The 22,958-nt window shown below is 40.2% G+C and overlaps 1 protein-coding gene across 13 annotated transcripts in view; it reads right to left on the bottom strand.

Moving 5' to 3' along the window:
• Nucleotides 1-524: 524 nt before the first annotated feature.
• BNC1 (basonuclin zinc finger protein 1) overlaps nt 525-22,958 on the bottom strand; it is a 218,490-nt gene continuing 196,056 nt past the window's right edge. For all 13 annotated transcript variants that reach the window (XM_068275345.1, XM_068275346.1, XM_068275347.1 and 10 more), the window contains 3 exons: nt 19,779-21,670; nt 8,130-8,473; nt 525-5,259 (listed from right to left, as the gene is read on the bottom strand). In XM_068275345.1, the coding sequence (XP_068131446.1) occupies nt 5,186-5,259; nt 8,130-8,473; nt 19,779-21,670 (2,310 nt within the window). In that variant the 3' untranslated portion in view covers nt 525-5,185. The remainder of the gene's footprint in view (nt 5,260-8,129; nt 8,474-19,778; nt 21,671-22,958) is intronic.

Genomic DNA, 22,958 nt, shown 5'->3' with positions numbered 1-22,958 from the left:
TTAATCAAGATTCATTAATTCCTGTTAAATCAAGATTATAGTTATGCAATTTGCTGTTCTGTACTTCCCTTCTTACTGAAATGGTTTCAGATTTGGAGTCTTGCTGAACAATTGCTCATCAGTTTTTAAGGTGTACAGTATAGTATTCACATAGCCTAAACAGGCATGTATTTGTTCACATCAAAATGAAATGATTAGATGGACTACTCAGCAGATACAAACCAGGACCTTCAGGGATCCAGAGAGGGTTTCTAGCTCAGTATGTATGGCTAGCATAGCCTTACTGATCTACAGTATGCTCACCAATGTAGAAATAATGAGAAGTCTTACGCTGAAGTATAATGGTTTGCCTAAAGTGCATAAAATAACCATTCCCCCCCCCTCCCCCCCCCCCCCCCCCTCAACCTGAACTGCCAGATACAGAAATCTGCCCACTGAGGCCTATTAACTTTACAAGGAGTAATTATCCATTTGCTTTTTTCCTGTTAATTCAAAATAAACAGAATTGACTAGGGTTCCCAGTGTAAACTTAAACAAGATTTATTAATACAAAAGAAATATACATAAAAGTATACAAATGTATTGTAGCTACTATGGAAACACTTCTGATTTTCAAATAGCTAACAATATACAACAGATTGCTAGGATACAGAAATGTTACTTTTAGAAATAATATGAACACAACTGGACCATTTACAGAGGAATTCTTTTTAAACAAACACAAAATACTGTTTTGGTTGCCTCAATATCAAATGCACAAAAAGATTGTCGACTTTTTACATACTTTTTCCACCAAAGCTTATTTTCAGTTTTGTATGAATGCTGGAATCTTAACTGCGAGGCTATGCTAGTATTTTTGGGCTAGATGCAATGCCTAACTTCCACAACCATTTCATCACACCGCCCAAGTGTTTTCTCACTAATGGAAGATTGTGTCTTTGTGACAGCCTGATTAAGACTTTTTTGAAGGCAGGGCCACCATCAGAAATGTTGGGGCCCCATACTGGGAAAACCTACTGGGCCCCTCTCACTCAGGCTTACTTTAATCACTAACTACTAAGGTAACTCCTGGATAACCCTCCCAACACCTCATCACATTAATGGGCAGCCCATGCGTGGCACTGTTTGCTGGGCCCCAGATACACTCAGGCCCCATACAGCAGTCGCCCTGTGATGCCCTGAAGGCGGCCCTGATTGAAGGAGTGGACACAAACTAACATTAGGAAATGGGGTATCTACAAAAGCTTCTAAAACGTAAATGCATTATTTAGACCACCAGCCGCTAAAGCCATTTTTATTGATGATTTGTCATTTTTTATGACTTTTTCAATAAAGAGCTAATAATTTACTGAAGGTGGTGCCTGCTTCACTTGGATCTGCTTATTTAGACCACCAGCATGCACACAAGCTGAACATATCAGTTTTGGTAGATCAGGTCCTTAGTTACATAGAAAACTGCTTCTTATTCGGATGGTGCCTAAACACAGATCAGCTAATTTTGGTACAGGGATGTGTGAATCATTTGTAATGAGAATTACGGAAATAGTGGCGTTCAGTGACTAGTTTGGGCGCCGGGAATAGCCGGAGCTAAAATTAGAAACAAACTTGGTAATTTGACCATCTGCAATAGCGGGTACATTATATGTGTGACCCCCCTCCCCCAAGTGGCGACAACTTGCAGGGGGAATAGTATTTAATAAGGCCCAGAGTTTCAGTGGGAGCGAGGTGAGCCATCTTTCGACTTCACCCTGCGCCCAAATTTGCCCTCAGCCATTTTAAATGTACATGCCTCAACGTAAACATGGCAGCATACCTTGTTTTTCAATGTGCTGTTTGTTCAGTATTGGAACAGCATGATCGGTGCAGATTTATGCAGCCAGGATCACAGCCTATGCCAAAGAATAATTACACAAGTGCTAGGGGTATATTTGTGATCATGTCAGGCTGGAGTGACATCATTATGCAACAAATCAGATACCCTAACCATACTGCCACAAATATGCACAAAATGTGCACAAGCTCAATAATATAACAATTTTCATTGGAAATATATAGAAAAGGAAACAAAATCTGGAACTATGTGCAAATTCAAGACTATTTAAATAGGGAAATGTAGAAATGACCTAAGCAACCAGGAATTTACAAATCCAGTTTATAATTGTCATTATGCACGAAAGTGCATCTGTTCTTTTACCTTCCCGGCCATGAGGCCAGCCCCCTTGGCTCTACACGACTACTCATGTTCTGTGGAGGTGGTCTTCCCCATTTATTGCTACAAGATGTAAAGCTGGCCAGGTCCCAGGGTTTCCAGTGTCACAGCCACAAAAGATAAAGGGCAGAGCATTAGAAGCCCCACCCCCTGGCCGACATTTCATCTTGGAGAAGGAGGAGATTAATGGCCTTTATTGAATGAGGCTTACAGCAGGAGGGGTCAGTAGGCCACTACAGCCTTATCTTTCAGCTGCTGTGTTCTAGGGGAGGCACTGACTTTCTCCCTGCTTTTTGGTCAGAGAAAGGACACGTGTATGTCCGTGCACACGTACACCTGTCCTCACAGTCCATTAGCAGTGCATGCTATGAAGTAAACTTCATGCTGGATTGTGCATAGAAAAAAAAAGCTAATCCATCAAAAACCAAGAAACACTGCTGCATGGAGTACAGCTAAGCAGGATATGCCGTGACATCCGAGACCGAGGCTGGATTCTCAACGGGGAAGGTAGAAGGCTTTTTTGCTTGCGTCTGCAGACTAGAAAAATCATCATTAAAAAAGCACCTATAACCCATTGTTACAATCATTACCAGTAATAAATATATGGTTTTTGTAACAATTCTGTCTTATTGTCCTCAAAAAACATCATTTCGGATTGTTTGCATTTATTGTCCTCAAACTCAGCCTGTGATATTTTCCTTCTTTCTGTTATTAGGTTTCTGAGGTTTTTTTCAGGCCAAAAGCCATGAAAGCTGCTGTGTAAAGAATACAGCTAAACAATCTTAATAAAGTAAAATATATCAGGTAGGAGGAGCAATATCTAGTATTAACCAATGAGAGCTGCAGTCTTCTCTCTTTCTGTCACTGTAACTCTCGATCTCAATCTAGAGTGTACACAATAGTGAGCTGTAAAAGGTATAAATAGAAAACAGCATTAACAGTAATATGGTTAGGGATGGTGAATGAGATGCAAGTAGTTCTGAGATAATGCATAGATTTATGTAAATTCTGAATGCAAATGTATGCAGCTTGAAAATGGACTAATCAAAAAACGCCTTGGCAGGATTCGATTGGTCCATCTTTAAACTACATCAACTTGCATTGATAACTTGCATAATCCTGCATCAACTCAGAGTGATTTGAATCCTACTGACCATTCCTAATGCTGGGTACACACTATGAGATTTTCTGTCCCATTTACTGTCAGTTCGATTATTTCCAACATGTGTGATTTGCTTTCAGATCGATTTCTGAGCATTTTCTAATCGATTTCCTACTAAAATGCACAGAAATCGATCGGAAAATTCTCAGATATCGATCGGAAAGCAAGTCGAACATGTTGGAAATAATCGATCTGATAATTATAATAATAAAAATAATACATAGCGTCACCCGAAACTACATCCCGTCATAGAAGTAGTGACAGTCCTATGGGGCTATCAAACTGATCGTGCGTGGCGGGGTTCTGTTGCGGCACCACAAAAGTTGCAGTGCTTCATGTGCAATAACCCCGGACGTGAGGCATACTTTCAATGGAAAGTATGCCTCGCTGATCGCACAGCAGCTGTAACGTGAGGTGTGACTTGATGGGACTGTTGCAGTGCGCTTGTAGAACGATTGCTCTTAAATAGTGTAAAAGGGGCCTAAGACCCCGTACACACCTAAAATCGTGATTTTTCCGCGATTAACGCGGAAAAATTCACTGGACGCTGTAGCGTTTTGGGAGCGATAGCAATTAGCGGTTCTATACATTCCAATCGCAAGAATCGCCGGCAAACCGCTGCATGTACCGCGTTTGCGGCAGTAAGTTTTTAAAAACCGCTAGCACTTTGCGGTAAGTGGAAATCGCGCGATTTCCGCTCAAGTGTGAATGGGCCCTAAATATGGGGTTAATGAATTGACTTTATGGTACAGTAGTGCATTAGGCCAGGCTGAGTTCCTGTCTGCTCACTACTACAGAAAGCAGAAAAGTTCTGTGCTGAATTTAGGGAATAGACAGATGTATTACAAGACAGAGGCATACATGTGCCACTGGTAAGGATTATAACCATATCCAGTATTAACATTACAAAACCAAAGCATACATGTATTACGGGCAATGATTGTAAGGATCTCCAACATTAATATAAATGGAGTGCTTTTCACAATAATGGTTCTTTCACAAGGCAGCAGAGGATGGAAGCAGCTGCAGAACACCTGCATCGAATAATTAGTTTTACACAAACGTAATCCTTCCCTGTTTGTTCTTATAGGGGGGGGGGCTCATTGTGATTGATTTAACAGAATACCGCATGGGCCCAATGACAGGACCATCAACCAGCCATTCTCAGATGCTGGGCTGGTTGTTTTGAAATCTTGTAGATCTAGCAGAGTTTCTGCCGGTTTCAGACACCACCTGTACAAGGCTCCCCACTCGCAGCTACAGAGCAAGCACTTGTACACCAACCGGGCTCATCCCCAATAAGTTAAACATTAACAAAACTTAGACACACTGCTACAAAGCACAACAAATGAAATTATTACGTTCGGTGGCATCTTTTTTCTTTTTCTTTCAATATATTTATATATTTACAGTACACTGTAACAATTTCACATATCCAGTCCTACTGGAAATGCCACATATTTATATATATATATCTAAGTACAAAAAAATCTATATATTATTTACATCATGCTTTGGGAAACAGCTTTTTCAGATTTTAACAAAGAAAAAGCAAGAATATAATAAGAAATACAAACAACATTCAAAACAAAACAATAAAAAAAGTGAATGAAGCATTTTAGTACAAAAATGCCGGAACAAGTGCATAGAATATATCATGACAAAACAACAGCTGACAGTAATAATGCTTAAGTGGCATAGTATCAAAACTATACATTTCAGGCATTTGTGTTGCTACTTACAGGTCATTATTTTCTACAAAAAAAATATTTTTGGCAGCTGGCATCTTAACAGTAGTGGTTTGTATTTGTGATTCAGTAATAGGAGCTGTTTGCACATCCTCTACTTTGAAATGCATCGTTTCGTTCTTTCAAGATCATGTTTTTTCCTAAAAATGAAAAAGATGCATTGAAAAGAGAGCAATGAGTGATTTGGTAAATATTTATACTCTTTCATTTGCCATCTATTTTCCTGCTATTTCATGAGATACACTGAGGTTATTTGATGAGCAGTGCAAAAATCTAAGTGCAAAGAACAAATCCTAGTAAGCTACACCAACCAGTCAGAAGCCATCTTTTGCGGATTTAGCTTCTGACTGGTTGCTATGGGTTACTTGGTGCTTTGTTTTCTGCAACCTGCAGGAAAGAAACAGTGGTCATTTCCATAGTAACTAATTTAGCGCTTCCTTTTAAAAAGCAGTAACTGACTGGCTACTATAGGAACACCTCTACCTTGCTCTAGTTTTTATAAATTAATAATGTTAGTGTTCAAAATCGGGTTATTGAAATTCAGAAACCTGAATTTGCCCATCATATTTCAAGACCTAGGGAAGATGACAGGTTGAGGGGGAGAGTTCACTTATTTGTGCTTCACTAGGCAAATAAATGAACTCCACCTCCTTCCCCCCCTGTCCACATGTCTGGGTGCTGAAGTGTGGTGATGGGCGAATTCAGGTTTCCAAAATGCAATAACCTGAATTTGAACACCAACACTATAAATGAACAGTTACCTATTCATACCACAGGATAAGTGATTATAAATACACTAGTGCGCAGACTAAAGAGGAAGTCCTATGACCTAGTAAGAACAAAAACAGTGTCAGAGCAGTGAACATGACGATCCACTGAAATGTTTCTATAAAGCTTGCCACATGCATTAGATGGAAATAAGATTTGCAAAGTAATAAGTTACCATCTACATGTGACCAATGATCACTATATGGACATGCATGCTTGCCGACTATGCCCCTGTCACCATTTGCTGCCATGCTGTAGAGGGGAAAAATATAAAGCTCCCGTCATGAAACCTTAATAAAAAAAAAAAAAATCTATCCTGGCTGTCCACTAAACCCCACAGCACCACAGAGTCACTGAGTGACAGGTATACCAATATTATTCTGGCTGGATAAACAATAAAAGTGACCCTCTCTCACACACACTTAATGAAGTGAGGCCAGATTTGTCTAGCGCGTTTAGTTTGCCTGTACTTTTTACCTCAATCAAGAGTACCCATTCCGCGTCACAGGGACCTGAAGATGAGCAGCAGGGCTATTGAACAAATCTCTCTCTCTATATTCAGATTTATATTCAAATACACAAAACATGTTGCCTTTATTATATAAAGTCTGATAGTATAATGCAAATAAAAGTGCTTAACTAGCTGAAAATAAGTATGGAGATGGTCCTTTCTCATCAGACTCTGCTTATCAGTACATCCCCACACCTCAGTTTTGATACCTTGCTTTTTCATCATTATGTCACAGAGTGAAGTTTTTACTTCAGCAGATATTTAAGCCAACACTTCTCAATGGCTTCCCAAATTAATATATTTAACCTTAATGCACACCCTACAAGTGCCATTTCACGTACAAAAAACAAAAGTTAACAATACAATGTTTTTCTTTCATTTAGCTTTCCACAGGCTTATGATAGTGTTATGTAAATGGACATAGGTCATCTTTAACTACTTTTTTGTCCCGCTGTTTCAGAAAGCTTTTGTTAAACAATTTATCCCCCAAGGCAAACTAAAACGTAACAGATCTTTCTTTATGCTTCATGTTGGATAGTATTTGTGCTGGGTAAATAACCCTTGCCTAGGCTAGAGCACAGGAAATGAAAATATCTCTCCAACAGAGACGTTTCAACAATGAAACCCTGACAAAAATTATATCCCTTCCCCACTCAACTGAAACAACAACAGAAATGGCATCTATGTCGCAATGGGAAGATTTCTGTCTTCAAGGCTAAGGGCCCATTCACACTAGGGCGATTAACGGCTGTTTACCACTAATCGCAAAAGCACTAGTGTAATGTTAAATATATGGGGCAGTGATCTCACTGCTGCAATCACCGGTGATTTGCGATAAATGCAGTCCATGCAGCACTTTTTTTTTTAATTGAGTGATTGCTTTTGCAATGTAAAAAAAAAAAAAAAAAAAAAAAACGCTAATCGCCAGTGCTTACAAAAAAGAAAACAACAAAAATGTACAGCAAAAAATTATGCGCTTTACCATGAAAGTAGTCTCTGCACAATGCTAGCGCTAATCACCAGAATTTTGCAACCCCCAGTGTGAAGGGCCCTAAGAGGTTGTCTGCTTCCAAAATAGTGAAAAGACTGCTAAGGTAAAATTGGCTTCATTTACATACATCAAAGTGCATTTGACGTACGGTATGTAGCAGAACCTGGTATACCTTCACCTTGTAAATCTCTCACCTACCTCACTCCCAGTGTTTAGGTGAATGGACTGCGAGAAATATTAACTTCTCTTAAATCCACACTGACATACATTTTATTGCAACAAGCCTGAATAAGTAGTGCATATGCCTGCTCTCTGTAGGAGGCAGCCACAGGGAACTGCAGCAGACACACAAACCATTGAATGTCTGATATTGGCATTGGAGAACATTGATGATAGTCTTTTCACCTAACCCGGATTCTGTGACTCTGACAAGCTTCTGTGCAGGTTCACATTCTGGCTATGTCTATTGCGGCTGCGCACAGAGGAAAACATGACGTTACAGCCGTCCACTTTACATTTATGGAGATGTTGAAGGTGGACAGTTTTGTAATGTGCCTTAAATGTCCCCTTGTTACTATACATTTTTTGGCAGATGTGACAGGTTATTGGCATACTGGAGGGGATGTTTGAGAAACTCTGTTCAGGGCTAACAACCAAATTCCAATTCTGGTAAGTCTTATCTTGTGGTATGAAGCTCAAGTTTTGACTGTAATCATGACTATTGTCCACTGGTAGGTTACCTTCTTCACTACCACCATCCGAGTCCCAGGAGGAATGAGAACTGCTTGCTGACTTCATGCTGGATGTGGTGCTCAAGTCCAGCACAACGCTGTCGCTGGCAGGATCTGCACCAAAGCCATCCAAACAAGCTTCTCTGATTTTGTTCATGGGGTAAACAAGACTCCCTGTTCGGTTCATTCCTTTAAAGATCACAGATGTTTGTCCAGAGTTTCTTAATGGGGAGTCCTGGAATCGATCCTTGGTCATATCTTTTAGAAGATAAGGGATATTGTAGGGGTTGTTTTGCATTTCTAGTACATCTTTGGTCAGTAGCTTATGATGAAGATTGAGATTAGAACTGTGTCTGAAATAAAAAGGACACATTATCATACTGATGCATACTTGAACCTGTCAATAACTAATGATACAACAAGAAAGGGGCTGTCTTCTTTTATTTAGTTTAGCAGTGCCTAGTGGTGCAGAGGTACTGGTGTTTAATTCATGCAGAATTGCAACGGATATTTGGAGTAAGTTTAGACTTTGCACCCAAGATATTATTACTGAGCAAGAAATATTATTGGACAATTTAAAGGAAAAAGTTATTTTGACCCCAAATTGGATTTAATTCCTAACAGTTGTTGCCTATGCACCCAAAATAATGGTTATGAAATGGAATCAAGTATTGGCCTCTACAAAGACGTAATGGATCTCATATGTCTATAATGATTTGTTCTGATATATTGTACACAACTACAGAAAAGTCTAGAAATGTAGGTCTGACTCACCAAATAAAAGTATTGGCGTCGACTTGTACTTGAGTTGGACCTAAATTTCTGACCAATAGGTGAGGAGTGGTATATTAAATGGAAATGCCAGTAAAAGTTTGATAAAGTCTGGTCATGTTGCATTAGTTCCTATAAGCTGAAACTGGGAGAGATCGTGCTATAGTACTTTGAATAAAAAAAAAAAAAAGGGGGGGGGGGGGGGGGTGTTCAGAGAGGACACATTCAGATCAAGAACTTGCATGGTAAGGTAAGATGAGACTATTACTGTATTGCGAATTGTATTGTTGGTAAATTATGCTTTTCTGGTTTGCAGTAATTGTAAACCTCTGAATTTGTTCCCCCCTTCTGTATGCTTAACTTTTTCAAAAAAGGGGGGGGGGGGGGAATTAATAAAGTTAAACAAAAATAATACACACTGTGCTAAAAGGGATGAATCACAAAACATTATTTCTCCTGTTCACCTTATCGGTAAGGGCTAGTTCATATTTGATGCGCAAATCGCAATTTTACGTTTCAAAATTTTACGTCTCAAAAGTTTCACATTTTTATCCCAATTTGCAATTGTGATTCCTGATCAACAGAATGAGCACTGCATGCAGCGCGGTTGCTTCAAATTGCAAATGATGTAGTGAGAATTTATCCATAGGGATACATTAGCAGCAGCGTTTTACTGATCGCCGGCGATCAGCAAAACGCTACCAAAGCACCCAGTGTTAACCAGCCCTAAAGGAATTTTTCAGCACTTTCTAAGTAAAGAAAATACTCAGAATAAGTTGTTCCCGATTGACTCTGTACTGTGTGCTATGTTTGCTGTGTGATTGTGTTCTGTGCTCCGGCTTCTGATCTCCTGGTCCTACTTTCCAGCTGTTCCGACTGGTTTTAAAAATGTTATACAGAAAACAATGTATATCTCGTATATACTAGGTAGAATGTAGTTTTACCTTATTTTTAGTAAACACTTATTGTACCATTTGCTGACTCACATCTTCGTTTATACTGCCAGTTGTGATCATTAGTTCCACTGCCAGTTCAGGCATAACGTTATTTATTGCCTGGCAGTTTGAATAAAGTGATTAATTAGCATGTAACCCTTACAGCTACAAATACATTTAAAGAAAATAAATTGTATCAAATTATATTTCCTAACTGTCCAGTAACTACCTACCTCCTTAAAGTGGACCCAAATTAAAAATACAAGATTTCAGAAATAAAATCTATTTTCTAAATTATAATAATAAATAGCAGCCTTTTTTCAGCTGCATGATGACAAATATGAAATATTTTACATTTATTGGAGGAACCCCTCCCTTCTTTTCAAATTGCCGGGATTTTTCCGGCAAACTGGTGGAGTAGATGGTGTCCAGCAATAGAGGAATTGCTAATGGCTGCCCCCAGTGTAACCCTAGCTATGAAAAGAGAAGGGTGAAAAGCATGCACTGAAATGATCATAGGTTTGAAGGAGTGTTTATTTATCTTTGTATGTGTCAGAGTGGTGCAACTAAATATTTTTAATTAAAAAAATGTTTGGTTTGGGTCCGCTTTAAGTAAGATAGAGACCTGTACACTCATATCATTAGCATTACTAATTCATGGAAATGTCAAACACTTAAAGAGAAACTCCGACCAAGAATTGAACTTTATCCCAATCAGTAGCTGATACCCCCTTTTACATGAGAAATCTATTCCTTTTCACAAACAGACCATCAGGGTAGCGCTGTATGACATATGATATTGTGGTGAAACCCCTCTCACAAGAAGCTCTGAGTACCGAGGTACTTCTGGCAGTTTCCTGTCTGTAAACCCTGTTACATTGTGGGAAATAGCTGTTTACAGCTGTTTCCAACTGCCAAAACAGCAAGCAGCAGATTCATCACTTGCCAAAAAGGTCCCCATGTAATAAATGTCAGAATATAAATCAGGGATTTAAACCATTTTACAATGGGCAAACACTGACTAAATAATTTATACATAATTATTGTAAAAATGAAGCACTTTTTTAATTAGATTATTTTCACTGGAGTTCCTCTTTAAGCCTTGTACGCATGTATAAGGTCTTTCACCTGGCAGGGATCGTGGTCTGAAGCTGTACAGACACATTACTAGCCTGAAATCAGTCCATTGCTATGGCAGGGTATGCACAACAGAGCAGCTTTCTGTGGGCGGGGTGAATGGGGAGAACAACACGATTGGGGGATGCTCAGATATTGCTAAAGATCCATCAGGAGGTCACATTACACAAATTAAATGTACGCTAGCCTATATACAGAGCTTAAAGTGGATCTGAGGTAAACTTTTACTCATTGCATAATTGTGTTCCTTTCTTATGGTTTATAGGGCATGCCTCAAGCCAAATACTTTTTTTTTTGTTTTAATACTCTAATTCCCTATAAACTAAACAAGCCATGCCCACAGGTTTTCAGAGAGCCTTGGCAGTAGCAAGGGCTTATGGGAGCTCAGTCTGGGTAGGAGGAGAGGAAGGTGTTACTAACCATTGATTTCCGAGGCAGAGGGGAGGAGGGAGGAGGGGGATTAGGTTTTTTTCACAGGCTGAGTGCTGAAGATGCAGATAAGCCTGCCTCTGTGTAATGTTTACAAACAACATGGCTGCTGTCATTGTATCACAGGAAGAAATAATCATATTCTATTGAAGCTGTTTGCAGATTTGTTGTGTAAACTATCTAAACTTTAGATATATAAACAAGTTACTTGTAATAGTTACAGACTAACCAGCAAGCTCATGGAGAACCAGAACTCATTGGAGTGTGTAAGGGACTACAATGGTCCTAAAAGCCCCTTTACTAAAATGCTAAGAAAAAGAAAAGTTTGCTTTCTTAAAACAGAAAGTATTTGTGATAATTCAGGTTGGAGTGAGCTTGAGAAGTCTCAAAAAAGCAAACTTTTGTTTTTCTTAGCATTTTAGTAAGGTACCATTGTAGCCCCTTACACACTCCAATGAGTTCTGGGTCACCATGAGCTTGCTGGTTAGTCTGTACCTCTCGGTGTTACAAGCCCTACTGCATAGAGCCAAATTAATCCATGCCATGCACTGATGAGGATCAAACAATCCGAAACAGTCTGTATGCATGTTGGATTATGGATTATTATGGCTATGTACAAATTAACAAGCTGACACATCATTGCATTCCAGCGGTCCTGGAGGTGTGTTTAGCTTCTAAGGGTAACAATGGATAATTTGCATATATTCAGCAGTGGTGCCTGGGAGACATCTCAAGCTCACTCCAACCTGAATTATCGCAAATTCTTTCTGTTTTAAGAAAGCAAACTTGTTTTTCTTAGCATTTTAGTAAGGGGGCTTTTAGGACCATTGTAGCCCCTTACACACTCCAATGAGTTCTGGTTCACCATGAGCTTGCTGGTTAGTCTGTAACTATAGTTTTTCATCTCGGATCCACTTTAAGGTGAGAAGATAAGGGTCTGCTCCACCCAAAGCTGACAAATGAAGGCTAGCGTGTAGGAACTTATGACCACCATTTTACATACAATAGTATAGCTAAGATATCAAGCTGATTGCAGGTTGAGATCAGAAGGATGACAAAAGCTATGCTCGGAAACATATTCAAATACAGGTCAATAGGCCACCATCCTTTAAACAGCATCAATGTGAAAATGGGTGTGAGCCTTTATAGCATTAGTGTACTAATTTTTTGAATTGTACTTAGGCATTGATCAAAATGCAAAATGACTACCTACATAGAGTTTGTAGAGTATGTTCTCATCTTGTCTGTGTGGGTTTCCTCTGGGCACTCTGGTATCCTTCCACATCCCAAAAACATAGAGATAAGTTAATTGGCTTCCGCCATATTGGCCCTAGACTATGGTGAACTTATGACTATGGTATAAATTAGATTGGGAGCCCCTCTGAGGGTCAGTTAGCGACAATACTATGTACTGCGCAAGATGTCAGCATTATAAAAATACTAAATAATTACTGTTTTTACTATATTTTAAAAATGGAATGAACTTATAACCAAGTGCGCTTAATACACAGGAATTATAGGTGTTCTCAGTATATCAATAGATAGATAATTATGAGTGTAGAGTAACTTTAACCTTTGTTTTTGCTGCCTCTGTATTTATTCAGCTGTCATTTTTAGATCGGTCAGCCAAGAGGTGTTCGATATGCACCACGCATTGGTGCCTATGCCCCCTCCATAGCAACATACGCATTACAAACATGAAGGCTAGCAATACATCTGTACAGCATCAGGGCCCACACTCACTCGAGAGATCAAGTCCCGACATTTGAAGACGTGTATATACCATTAGAATGCTGACTAAAGTAAGTCTCTAAAATATGTAAACGTTCTGCTGCTGATAATAGCTGAAGGACAAAAACAATGATAGTTCTCAATTATGAAAGGTTATTCCTATTTAACTCCCAATCCAGAGACATTTTATGAAATTCTACTTTAACCTTTGGCATCAGTATTTTAGCACTAAAATTATATAGCACTGTTGAATTGATGCTCAAAGCAGTCTGTGCTCTGAAATGTTTCTGAGGACAGTAGAAGTAATGGAGCAGGGAAATCTGAAAAGCTGGCTAGTAGCATTAAAAAGGCAGGTATACAATCCTAACTTCTGATTTCTATAGTTCAGAGTAGTGTTCTCATGAGGAATGCTATTAAAAAATAATTGTGAAATATCATGAACTACATTCAGTGAGTCTAAGCAAGTCAGCTGTGCTACATAAATGTCTACTAAATTTGTTTTAAGTAACACTACGCAAAGCATGTTTAGAAAGAGTAAAATCCTTGCTTAGGTAGAGGAGTCAAGCTCCTTAGCAATTGCAGAACCTGCAATGTTATGCATATGCCAAACACTCTCCAGCTAGCAGCTTCCTGTTCCTGGTTCCCTCAACCAAAGTCATATTTTCGGTCCTATGCAGTTGTAAAAAAACCTGTCACTTATGTACATAGCAAGATAACTGGCACTAAATGTGTCTAAAAAAATGTGTAGGAGAGCCCAGAATATCTCTTAACTTTAAATCGTATAGTATAGGAGTAATTATATCTTACAGCCATCAATTAACAAACCACATAGAAGAAATTTTAATGAGGCACAACAAAGACAATGCGTTTCACGGGTACTGGCCAGCTTCCTCAGGTCTATAAAAAGTGCCTACAACAGAAACATATGGATCGGAGGTCTGACGGTATGGCACAAGACAGGGAAGCACAGAGCGGGCAGGAGAACAATGCACTCAGCCTGTCCTCTGCCAGGACAATCTGCAAGGAACATTGCTTGCTGACAAATCGAGGGAGAGTACAGGTGGTCTGACCAGCAGTCTAGGCTTAGAATCATCTAGCAATTGTACAAGGCTTTACAACCACAACTTGTGCATACTCTGGCTTTCAGTATTAGAAACCAGCAACTCAACAACCACAAGAGTGAAACTGGGCAGTGGAGGAGTCAGACCTTGCTTCACTACTATATCCAAAAGAAATTATCTACGTAGAAGTGGGTGTGCAAATTATGTAGGGTCGGGCCAAGGCGAGATAGGCTCCAGCCTCAGGGCGCAGTGTAGGAACACAACTCACTCAGCTATCATTCCCCTATTGTGTTGGAATCATAGAGAAATACAAAAAGGGGATACATGGCATTGACTGCTAGCCAGATATTTAGAGATTAAGGGGTTGGGGGTCCTGGGGCGCCTCTATATCTAATAGCAATCGTGTGTGACAGCTGGGGTGGGTGGGATCAAGCGCACTTTGGTGTCTAAAGCTAAATACACATGGGGGACCGTTGTAGCTGGTTGCTGGCAGATCGGGGACGTGTGCGCGACAGCTCGGCGACACTTCGTCGCCAGGTCCCTCTGTGCAGCAGCTGTACACACGGCGCACAGAGATGCGGTGGAAGCTGTCGCCGAAGGTTCCTCCCCCCCCCGCCGGAAACTCTGTGCTCCGGCTATGGGTTGTTGTTGCTAGTCCGCATACACACGCGGTACGCGTGGCGGACTAGCGACAGTTGCGACGAAGCTGATGCCGGCGATTGGCTGGCGACAGCTCTTACTAGCGACGGTTCGTGGCGCGTGCTTGTACACACGGGGGACCTGACGCCGCAACACGCGCGTGCCACGTGGTTGCGGCGACAGATGTAACCCGTGTGTATATACCATTAGCCCTGGGTGCTGGAGGACCTTATCCCGGCTCTGAAAGTATGGCCTAATGAACTTTTGCATTACATCCATACCTTGTTAAAATTTCTGCCTTTGAAAAAAAAAATTGCCATTCATAAATGTACTGGACTTCAGGAGCAAAATGTGAACATTACTTCTATAGCAACAATAAAACAGTGGCTGAAGGTGGGCCTTAGCAGGTCCTCTGATGACACTGCTGGGAATGAGCACTATATGAACAATCCATTTCAGTATACTTTCTATGGTAAAGGGACAGCGGCGCAGTACATGAGGGAGTGGCTTCCGGCAAACAGGGTAAGCGGGATAATGGTATGTTTGCTCACCTGTGTTAAAAGAGGGATGAGGAACTGTAGTGAAAATAGCCTACTGAATAAAATTGCCAATTTTTTACAATATTCACTTAGTAATTTTTTAGTCAGTATTAGCCCATTGTAAAATATTTCCTCTCCCTGATTTACATTCTGAAAATTATCACTGGTGGTGACCTCTTTAGATCTGCTAGGTGATCTGTACGGAATGTTCGTTACTGGGGGTTTTAGGACGAGGGAGATACTGCTTGCTTGACAGTTGGAAAAGCTGATATTTCCCACAATGCAATGAGGTTCACAGACAGAAAACTGTCAGGACCATGGTCTTGACATCACACAGTGGGAGGTGTTTTAGCACAATATCAGCCCCTGATGATCTATTCAAGAAAAGGTACATTTCTCGTGGGAAAGGGGGCATCGTCTACTGATTAGATCAATGTTTGTTTAAAGTTTCTCTTTAGGTGACCTTGTGGTACACCTGCTCACATGCTATATTATTGTTTGTGATGGCCCTGATCAGCCACCTTGGCCAAGTTTCGTCTTGCGTGTACGAGGCTCAAGGCTGGCCTAACCTCTCATGATCTGTTTATACAATATTTGTACAATTTCCACAACTAACGGCCTACCCAAACAAGCTATCCAAATTACTGTTGTAAGGGAGAGCAGGCCTCAACTGGGTCACATTGAATCATAGGTAAAGTTCCTGACAAACACAGGAAGTATATACAGACTGCATTGTTCCAGGAGTGGACCCCTCTTCACCTGAGTTCACAGCTTATACTATAGGAATCTGCCCAGGCACATACCCTTCATATTCTACCAACCTAAAAATATCAATCAAATCTTGATCATGCTTAATTTTTCCTGATTAATGTTGACGTGTCTGTACAGAACTTGCCCCCGGAATGTCAACTTAGGGATCCCTGCAGGGGACAGTCCTTGTACTTGTATAAAAAGCTCAATACCCACTGGTGCTAAGTGGTAGAACAGATTAACAATATGTGGAAGACATTGATTTTTTACCTAATCTACAAAAACTGTATAGTGTATGCCTAGCATAATATGCAATCTCTCACAAACAAGGACTTCTTCCTGTCTCTGAAAAGGTTGGCTGCATGCTTATTCCAAATCAGTGACTAAGTAGTGATGTAAGTAAAATGCACATCCTCAAAGCATGAAATGATCGGTCCCAGGTTTTCATTCTATAGCGCCTTTAAAAGTTCCTTACATGCTTCAGATTTTATCCAACCCAACAGGCAACCCTCTAAGTGATCACTGTGGAGCACAAAGAAGACATTCTGCCATTTCCTCTAGTTCCACTCACTGATACTTCATAAAGATTAGCAAGATGATCCTGCAACAAGGTCTTGTTGCAGAAGCAGTGAATCCCAAGTCCTTATGTGCACATGAGTATGTATTCCAGCAGCAGTATGTCCTGTTTGGATAGGCGCTCGCTTGCTCAATGGGAGATGCATGGGCTAAAGTTAGAGAAGCTCTGCTGTCCTACAGACTCGCAATGAAAACCACCGACACCCCTGTGGAAATAGTTTACAGTATGTTTTATCTTTTGCACCAATAAATGTATATTACTACAGTGGTGCTGCTGGTGGTTTTACTCCCATTAGTGAAACAATAATCAAATAGAATTATATAGTCACACACACCAAACTATTTATTTCCAATGTACAGCTTAATGAAGGACCTGTACAAGAAAAATATTTTGGAATGTGAGGGTATACTTGAAATGTACTTGAGAAAATAAAACTTGTGGTAAGGCTGTGGTGGTAGTTATGTGAGTGGACTTCCACATCTGGAGGTAAAGACAACCTTTGAAGAGGACTCCTAGTGCCTACCATCAGTTTTTATTATTTTAAGTACACAATGGGCTTGATTTACTAAGGCAACTCCAGATATCTGCCAGTCTTTTCCAGTGCCAATATCACAAGTGATCTAGCAAACTTGGACTAGGTTTATTAAGTCTATAGAAAAACTGTCCACTTTTGAGCTAAAACAATACAGGCCTTCACTAGGCCATATTAAAATATATGTGAGGTTTCTGAAAAGAAAGTTAGCAGTTGTGTGTTTTGCAGCCTCACACATCCAAAGTCAGAAACGTATTAAAGAGAAAAACAAACAAACAAAAAAAAACTTGGAAGATGCAACTGCAATTACACAACCACTAATTCACACACCTCTCAAAAACCCAGACTATGATCTCATATTACCTAGATGATGGTGGCCAATTTTTTTTTTTGCAAAATAGCTTAATTGAAATGACATTGAGAAAATGGCAACAGCTCTAGCTAATTTGTTATTAAAAACAGGTAATTACAACAAAACAGCTTAAGATATACTGTATATATACACCGACCCAAATCAGTTTTGTTGGCTCGCTTATGAAATCCCCACTGGACATGCTTGGAAGTCTCAGGATAAGCTATGTTGACAAAGCGACAAAGTCAACATTGTGTGGTTTTACTGGCCCATTAATGGAGGGCAGTCAAGGCAAACACAATGTTTCAGGGTTAGTGCAATGTTTCATTTTCAAATAACTCTGCACCATTAATGATGCAGAACTGCATAAAAAGGGAGAAGTTAAACAGACTTAATAATGCTATATATTATAATATATGATGGCTTGCACCACTTTGTAAGAATAGCTTCAGCATCAATAAGGCTCTTGAATGCATCCTGTTCCATTTAGCCTTTGAAAAGGCTGAGGGATTATTATTATTATTATTTAGTACTTATATAGCGCTGACATCTTCCGCAGCTCTGTACAGAGTTTATATTGTCTTGTCACTTAACTGTCCCTCTGAGAAGTTCACAATCTAATCCCTACAATAGTCCTAAGTCTATGTATGTATCATGTAGTGTATGTATCATAGTCTAGGGCCAATTTAGGGGGAAGCCAATTAACTTATCTGTATGTTTTTGAGATGTGGGAGGAAACCAGAGTTTTTGGGAGGAAACCCACACAGACACGGGAAGAACATACAAACTCCTTGCAGATGTTGACCTGGCTGGGATTCGAACCGGGAACCCAGCATTGCAAGGCGAGAGCGCTACCCACTAGGCCACCATGCTGCCTGTAATGTTATGTTGCTTAGTAACAGCTCTAAACTTTTCTAGGTAGTTAGAATGAGTCGGGTAAAAAGGGCGCCGTGCGTCAAGGACATTTGGGCGCCGCCATAGGCCGTAGTGTGAATACAGCTATAGCGGCGCTAGGTGAGTAAATTGGGCATGGACAACAGACAGAGCCCAGATTGCAATAAAAACAGTGCAATTCAGCTGCAAGCAATAGCTGGAAGCCGAATTGCATGTTACCCCCACTGTAGAGTACTATGGAAGGGGAATAGTAATTAACATCGCCGGGAGATTTGCCACAGCAGGGTGAGCAGTTTTTCGGCTTCACCCTGCGCCCAAATTTCCTTTTCCAGTGTAGGTAATCTAAAGATCTTCCTAGGGAAAAGACAACTCTGAAATACTTGCACTTCTACACTTCTCTCATGAAGCAAGGCGAAACATTTGCATCAAGTGCAGAGATTCCAGGTCTGTACTGTGTTTACACTAACAGCATGCAGTCAGAGTAGAAGGAGAAGTGAGAGGAGAGTGAGGAGAAGAGGTAATCAATGGGAAAAAGCAGCTTGTTGTGCTGTGTGAGGAGTCTGACAGTGAGTGAGGAGGGGGAGGCAGGTGAGCAGCAGTGCTTCATTTGACTTGCACAGCAGAAGGGAGGAGGTGGTACTGCTGTCCTGAGGAGGAATGGAGTGGCCGAGGGTGAGCAGTTTGTTTGTCACAGACTCACAGCCAGCCAGTGTGCTATTGTGTTGAGCTGCAGCATGTCATGTGAGAACATTAAATGAAGCAGAGGAAATTGCCAGGTGCTGTGCGATCATTCCAAATCACGGCGGGGGGTGCATAACACAAGTTTGCCTCAGCCAGTAAAAAAAAAGTCTAGAACCGGCCCTGATAGGGATGATGTAAACATTTCAAAAAAAGTTTTGATTCTCCAAAAATGAATTGGTATTTCCTTTTTAACGTGTCAGTGAAGCCCATATGTTCCTTAAAAGACAACTGAAGCAAGAGGCTGCCATAATTATTTTCTTTTAAGTAATACCAGTTGCCTGGCTATCCTGATGATCCTCTGTCTCTAATACTTTTAGCCATAGACCCCGAACAAGCATAGGATCAGGTGTTTTTGACATTATGTTCAGATTTGACAAGATTAGCTGCATGTTTGTTTCTGGATTTATTCAGACACTACCTGCAGTAAAATAGATCAGCAGGGCTATCAGGCAACTGGTATTGTTAAAAGCTAAATATGGCAGCCTACATATTCTTCTCACTTCAGTTGTCCTTTAATTGCAATGGCAAATGATAAAAACAATACATAAAAGTGATTTGTTAAACTTTTACCTGTCTCTGCTCCTTCGAGATGGAAAAGCGGCATTGCATCCATCAATTGTACATAAATGCATTTCTTTAGGGTGCACATTTTTGTAATGCATCTTAACACTGTATGGGTTTTTAAATGCTTTTTTACAAATCTCACAGTGAAAGCGTTTTTCTTCCTTAGGAGTTTCAAAGTGCAGATCAACACGTTCTAGGTCTGCAGAATCATCTAAGCCTGGGCCCTTGTTAGTCATAGCACTGAAAATGCCTCCATTCAAAGGGTAAGACCGAAATTCAATACTGTCCTCAGAATCTGCGTGTTTTGGCTGTTCTTTATTATACAGGGAGGGGTCAGCCAGCTGCTTGACAACATTAAAGTGGTTTGAACGTTCATATTTATTTTCACTGGAATCCACTTTCAGTGCCGGCTCATGTTTGAAAGGATGAAATTCATTTTCAGAGTCAGAAGACATATTGTCATAACTTTTATCCATAACAGAGTGAGAATTTTGTTCCCCTCCGTTATGATGATGGAATGAAACTGAAGAGTGCACATGATCCCTCTCTTTTCCACCTGGATTCTGTGTTGGAGATTCCAGATCATCATCATCACAGTTATCGAACAACTGTTCATCATCCCTATGTGATGAAAGTTCCTCTTCACAACTAACATTTTCAGTGTTTTCCGTTGGTGTATCTACAGTGTCTTTCTGGATCTTGATTGGCATGCTAGATTTTCTAGACTTCTTTTTAGGTGCAGTGTCTAAGGACAAGTCTAAAGATGTCAGCTTATCATCGACAGACGATGAAATGATTGGGAGGGAAGGAAGCATGCCAGGAGTATTGGCCATCTCAGCTGGAGTTACTGGGCTTCGGTAGAAAGGTAAAACTGGCTGAACAGTTTTCAAGTTTGGAATGAGAACACAAGACTGTCCAACATTAGGCAGACCAGAAGGTACCTTTAATTCAGAACCAGGATTTACATAGTTAGCTGACCTGTCTATGGAAGGACTTTTCAGTCCCATCCTTTTGTGATCTTCAGACACAGAGATCATTAGTCCATTCCTTAGATCTTTGTCTCGATTGTTTCGGTTCATTGGCATGTGAAGTCGAGGGTTAGGGTTAGAACTATGACGGTTCCTGCTTCTCAACGAGCTGAATACCATGTTGCACCCCTCAATTGTACACCTGTGCTTTATCTTTAGGTGGACAGCATTGTAGTGAATTTTTAATGTTCCTTTGTCATAAAAAGTCTTTTCGCAAGCGGTGCAAAAGACACGTCCCTTTCTAGGACCTGAGCCATTTCGATCACCACCCTTTAGTTTACTGTCAGGAGAAAGTGAAGCCAGCTCATAGTTTGAAACAGTGTTGTGTGAGCTGGAATCACTTAATGGGCTGTCATCTTCTGCTTTGGTGATGATATCATGAGCACTTATGTTGGACTCATTTTCAAAATGAAATGATGCAGAACTGGTAGTCAAGAAGCTACTCTCAGAGAATGATATATGGGTATCTTGTTTGCTTTCATTTCCTCGGTCTTGACTTCTTTCTGTTAGAGGCCTCTCAGGTGGTGAGCCAATGAGTGGTGGAGGCAGAGGGCTGAAGAACTGAAATGGTAGTGTAAAGGCCATGTTATTGATCATATTCTCAAAAGGATGTATGGAAGATGGAGATACCTTCTCCAGTGCAGGTGGTACAATAGGACTGCTCCTGGGGGCACTGGACTCAATAAATGTTCTGATGTCTGAATTTGATCTTGCTGGAGGAACAAGCACAGTGTAGCCCTCTTTTTCATGTATTGCCATAAGTTCTACAATAGACTTTGTTTCCCCAAAACGAAGGAACTGTTGCAATGTGGCCAATTCTTCTTCAATCGTCATGATGGTCCAGTGATCTAGGACCTTTCCTGATGCATCCTGCAACACATATTAATGAAAACAATTGAGAACTTATATTTTAGTGCAATTCAAAATCAGGATACGATAACTCAGTCTAAAGATGGTGAATGGCATCACAAATTCTTGCTACAGTCAAATATAAATACGGTACATCAAAAGGCATTGAAAATGATAGTTTTTTATATTGCTTTTAAGTACATTTCAATGTTTAATTTTGGTAATTGCCACAATGTAAAAAATAAAAGACAAAGGATGAAATAATTACCGGTATGCCTGCACACTTTGAAGGATTACAAAATACAGTATTATAGCATATACTGTAAATTAGATATGAAAACTACAATTACACTGCTATGGTGGCTTCATTAAGATCTATGTCGGGTGACTGTAACAAGCTCTTAGCCAATAATATCAGACAGAAACCAGAGTTCTCCCTAGAAGTCTTTTCCTGCTTGGGGGCATAAAAATGTAGTTGGGTGGGGATGGGGAAGTGGGTAGAAAAATCAATGTTTTCTCATGTCTCATATCTCAAAAGCAAAAGAAAGAAAAAGTTAAATAGCTTCTACTGAGAGGCGGAAATGAAGAGGCATAAAGGGATAGGTAGACTCAGGTGACAAACAGTGACAGGTAGTTTCTGGGAACAGGAAAATAATGGCATGTAGATTCCAGTAACAGATCGATGGTGATAAACCGTTTCTAGGGACAGGTCCAGTAGATAGTGACAATTATAGATAATCTCTAAAGGCTGCCTACACATTTCTGACTGTGACCACCAGGTTGCACGCTGTCTGGTCTGCAATGTGCAGAGAACTGCAGACTACCATGGCACTCTGTACATAATGTGGATTTCATTAAATGACTGAGGAACAGTGCACAACCTTCTATGGTACATGCTTCCCTATTCATCACTGGGTATCAAATGACATGGCCTGCAGGCAGACTGGATTATTTATGACAAAATTGCCACAGCTGTGCAGTGTGATTGCTTGCGTGCAGTGTTGTTATTTTCCCACCTGCATGCATGGCGAGTAAAAAGTGGTGTTTGTCCTCTTGCACAACATGCTTTTCCCAATGACACTTTTTAAGAGGAGGTAAGGTGAATAATTTCTGTTGAGGCTTTTCATTGGTCTGTCTGAACCAATGGGAATTCTCGGGGCAAATCCAAACAAGCCCCAGAAGAAAAAATAAAGTTTAACACTATGATTAAAAGCATCATAATTTCTCATATCGGTCTTTATAACATAATGCTGCTCCTAAGTTTAATCTTTTAAAAGGGTAACATGTTATATATTTGGTAAAATAGTGT

Source organism: Hyperolius riggenbachi, chromosome 3, assembly GCF_040937935.1.
Source record: "Hyperolius riggenbachi isolate aHypRig1 chromosome 3, aHypRig1.pri, whole genome shotgun sequence".
Lineage (NCBI taxonomy): Eukaryota > Metazoa > Chordata > Amphibia > Anura > Hyperoliidae > Hyperolius > Hyperolius riggenbachi.
This window is presented reverse-complemented; position numbering and strand designations above follow the sequence as displayed.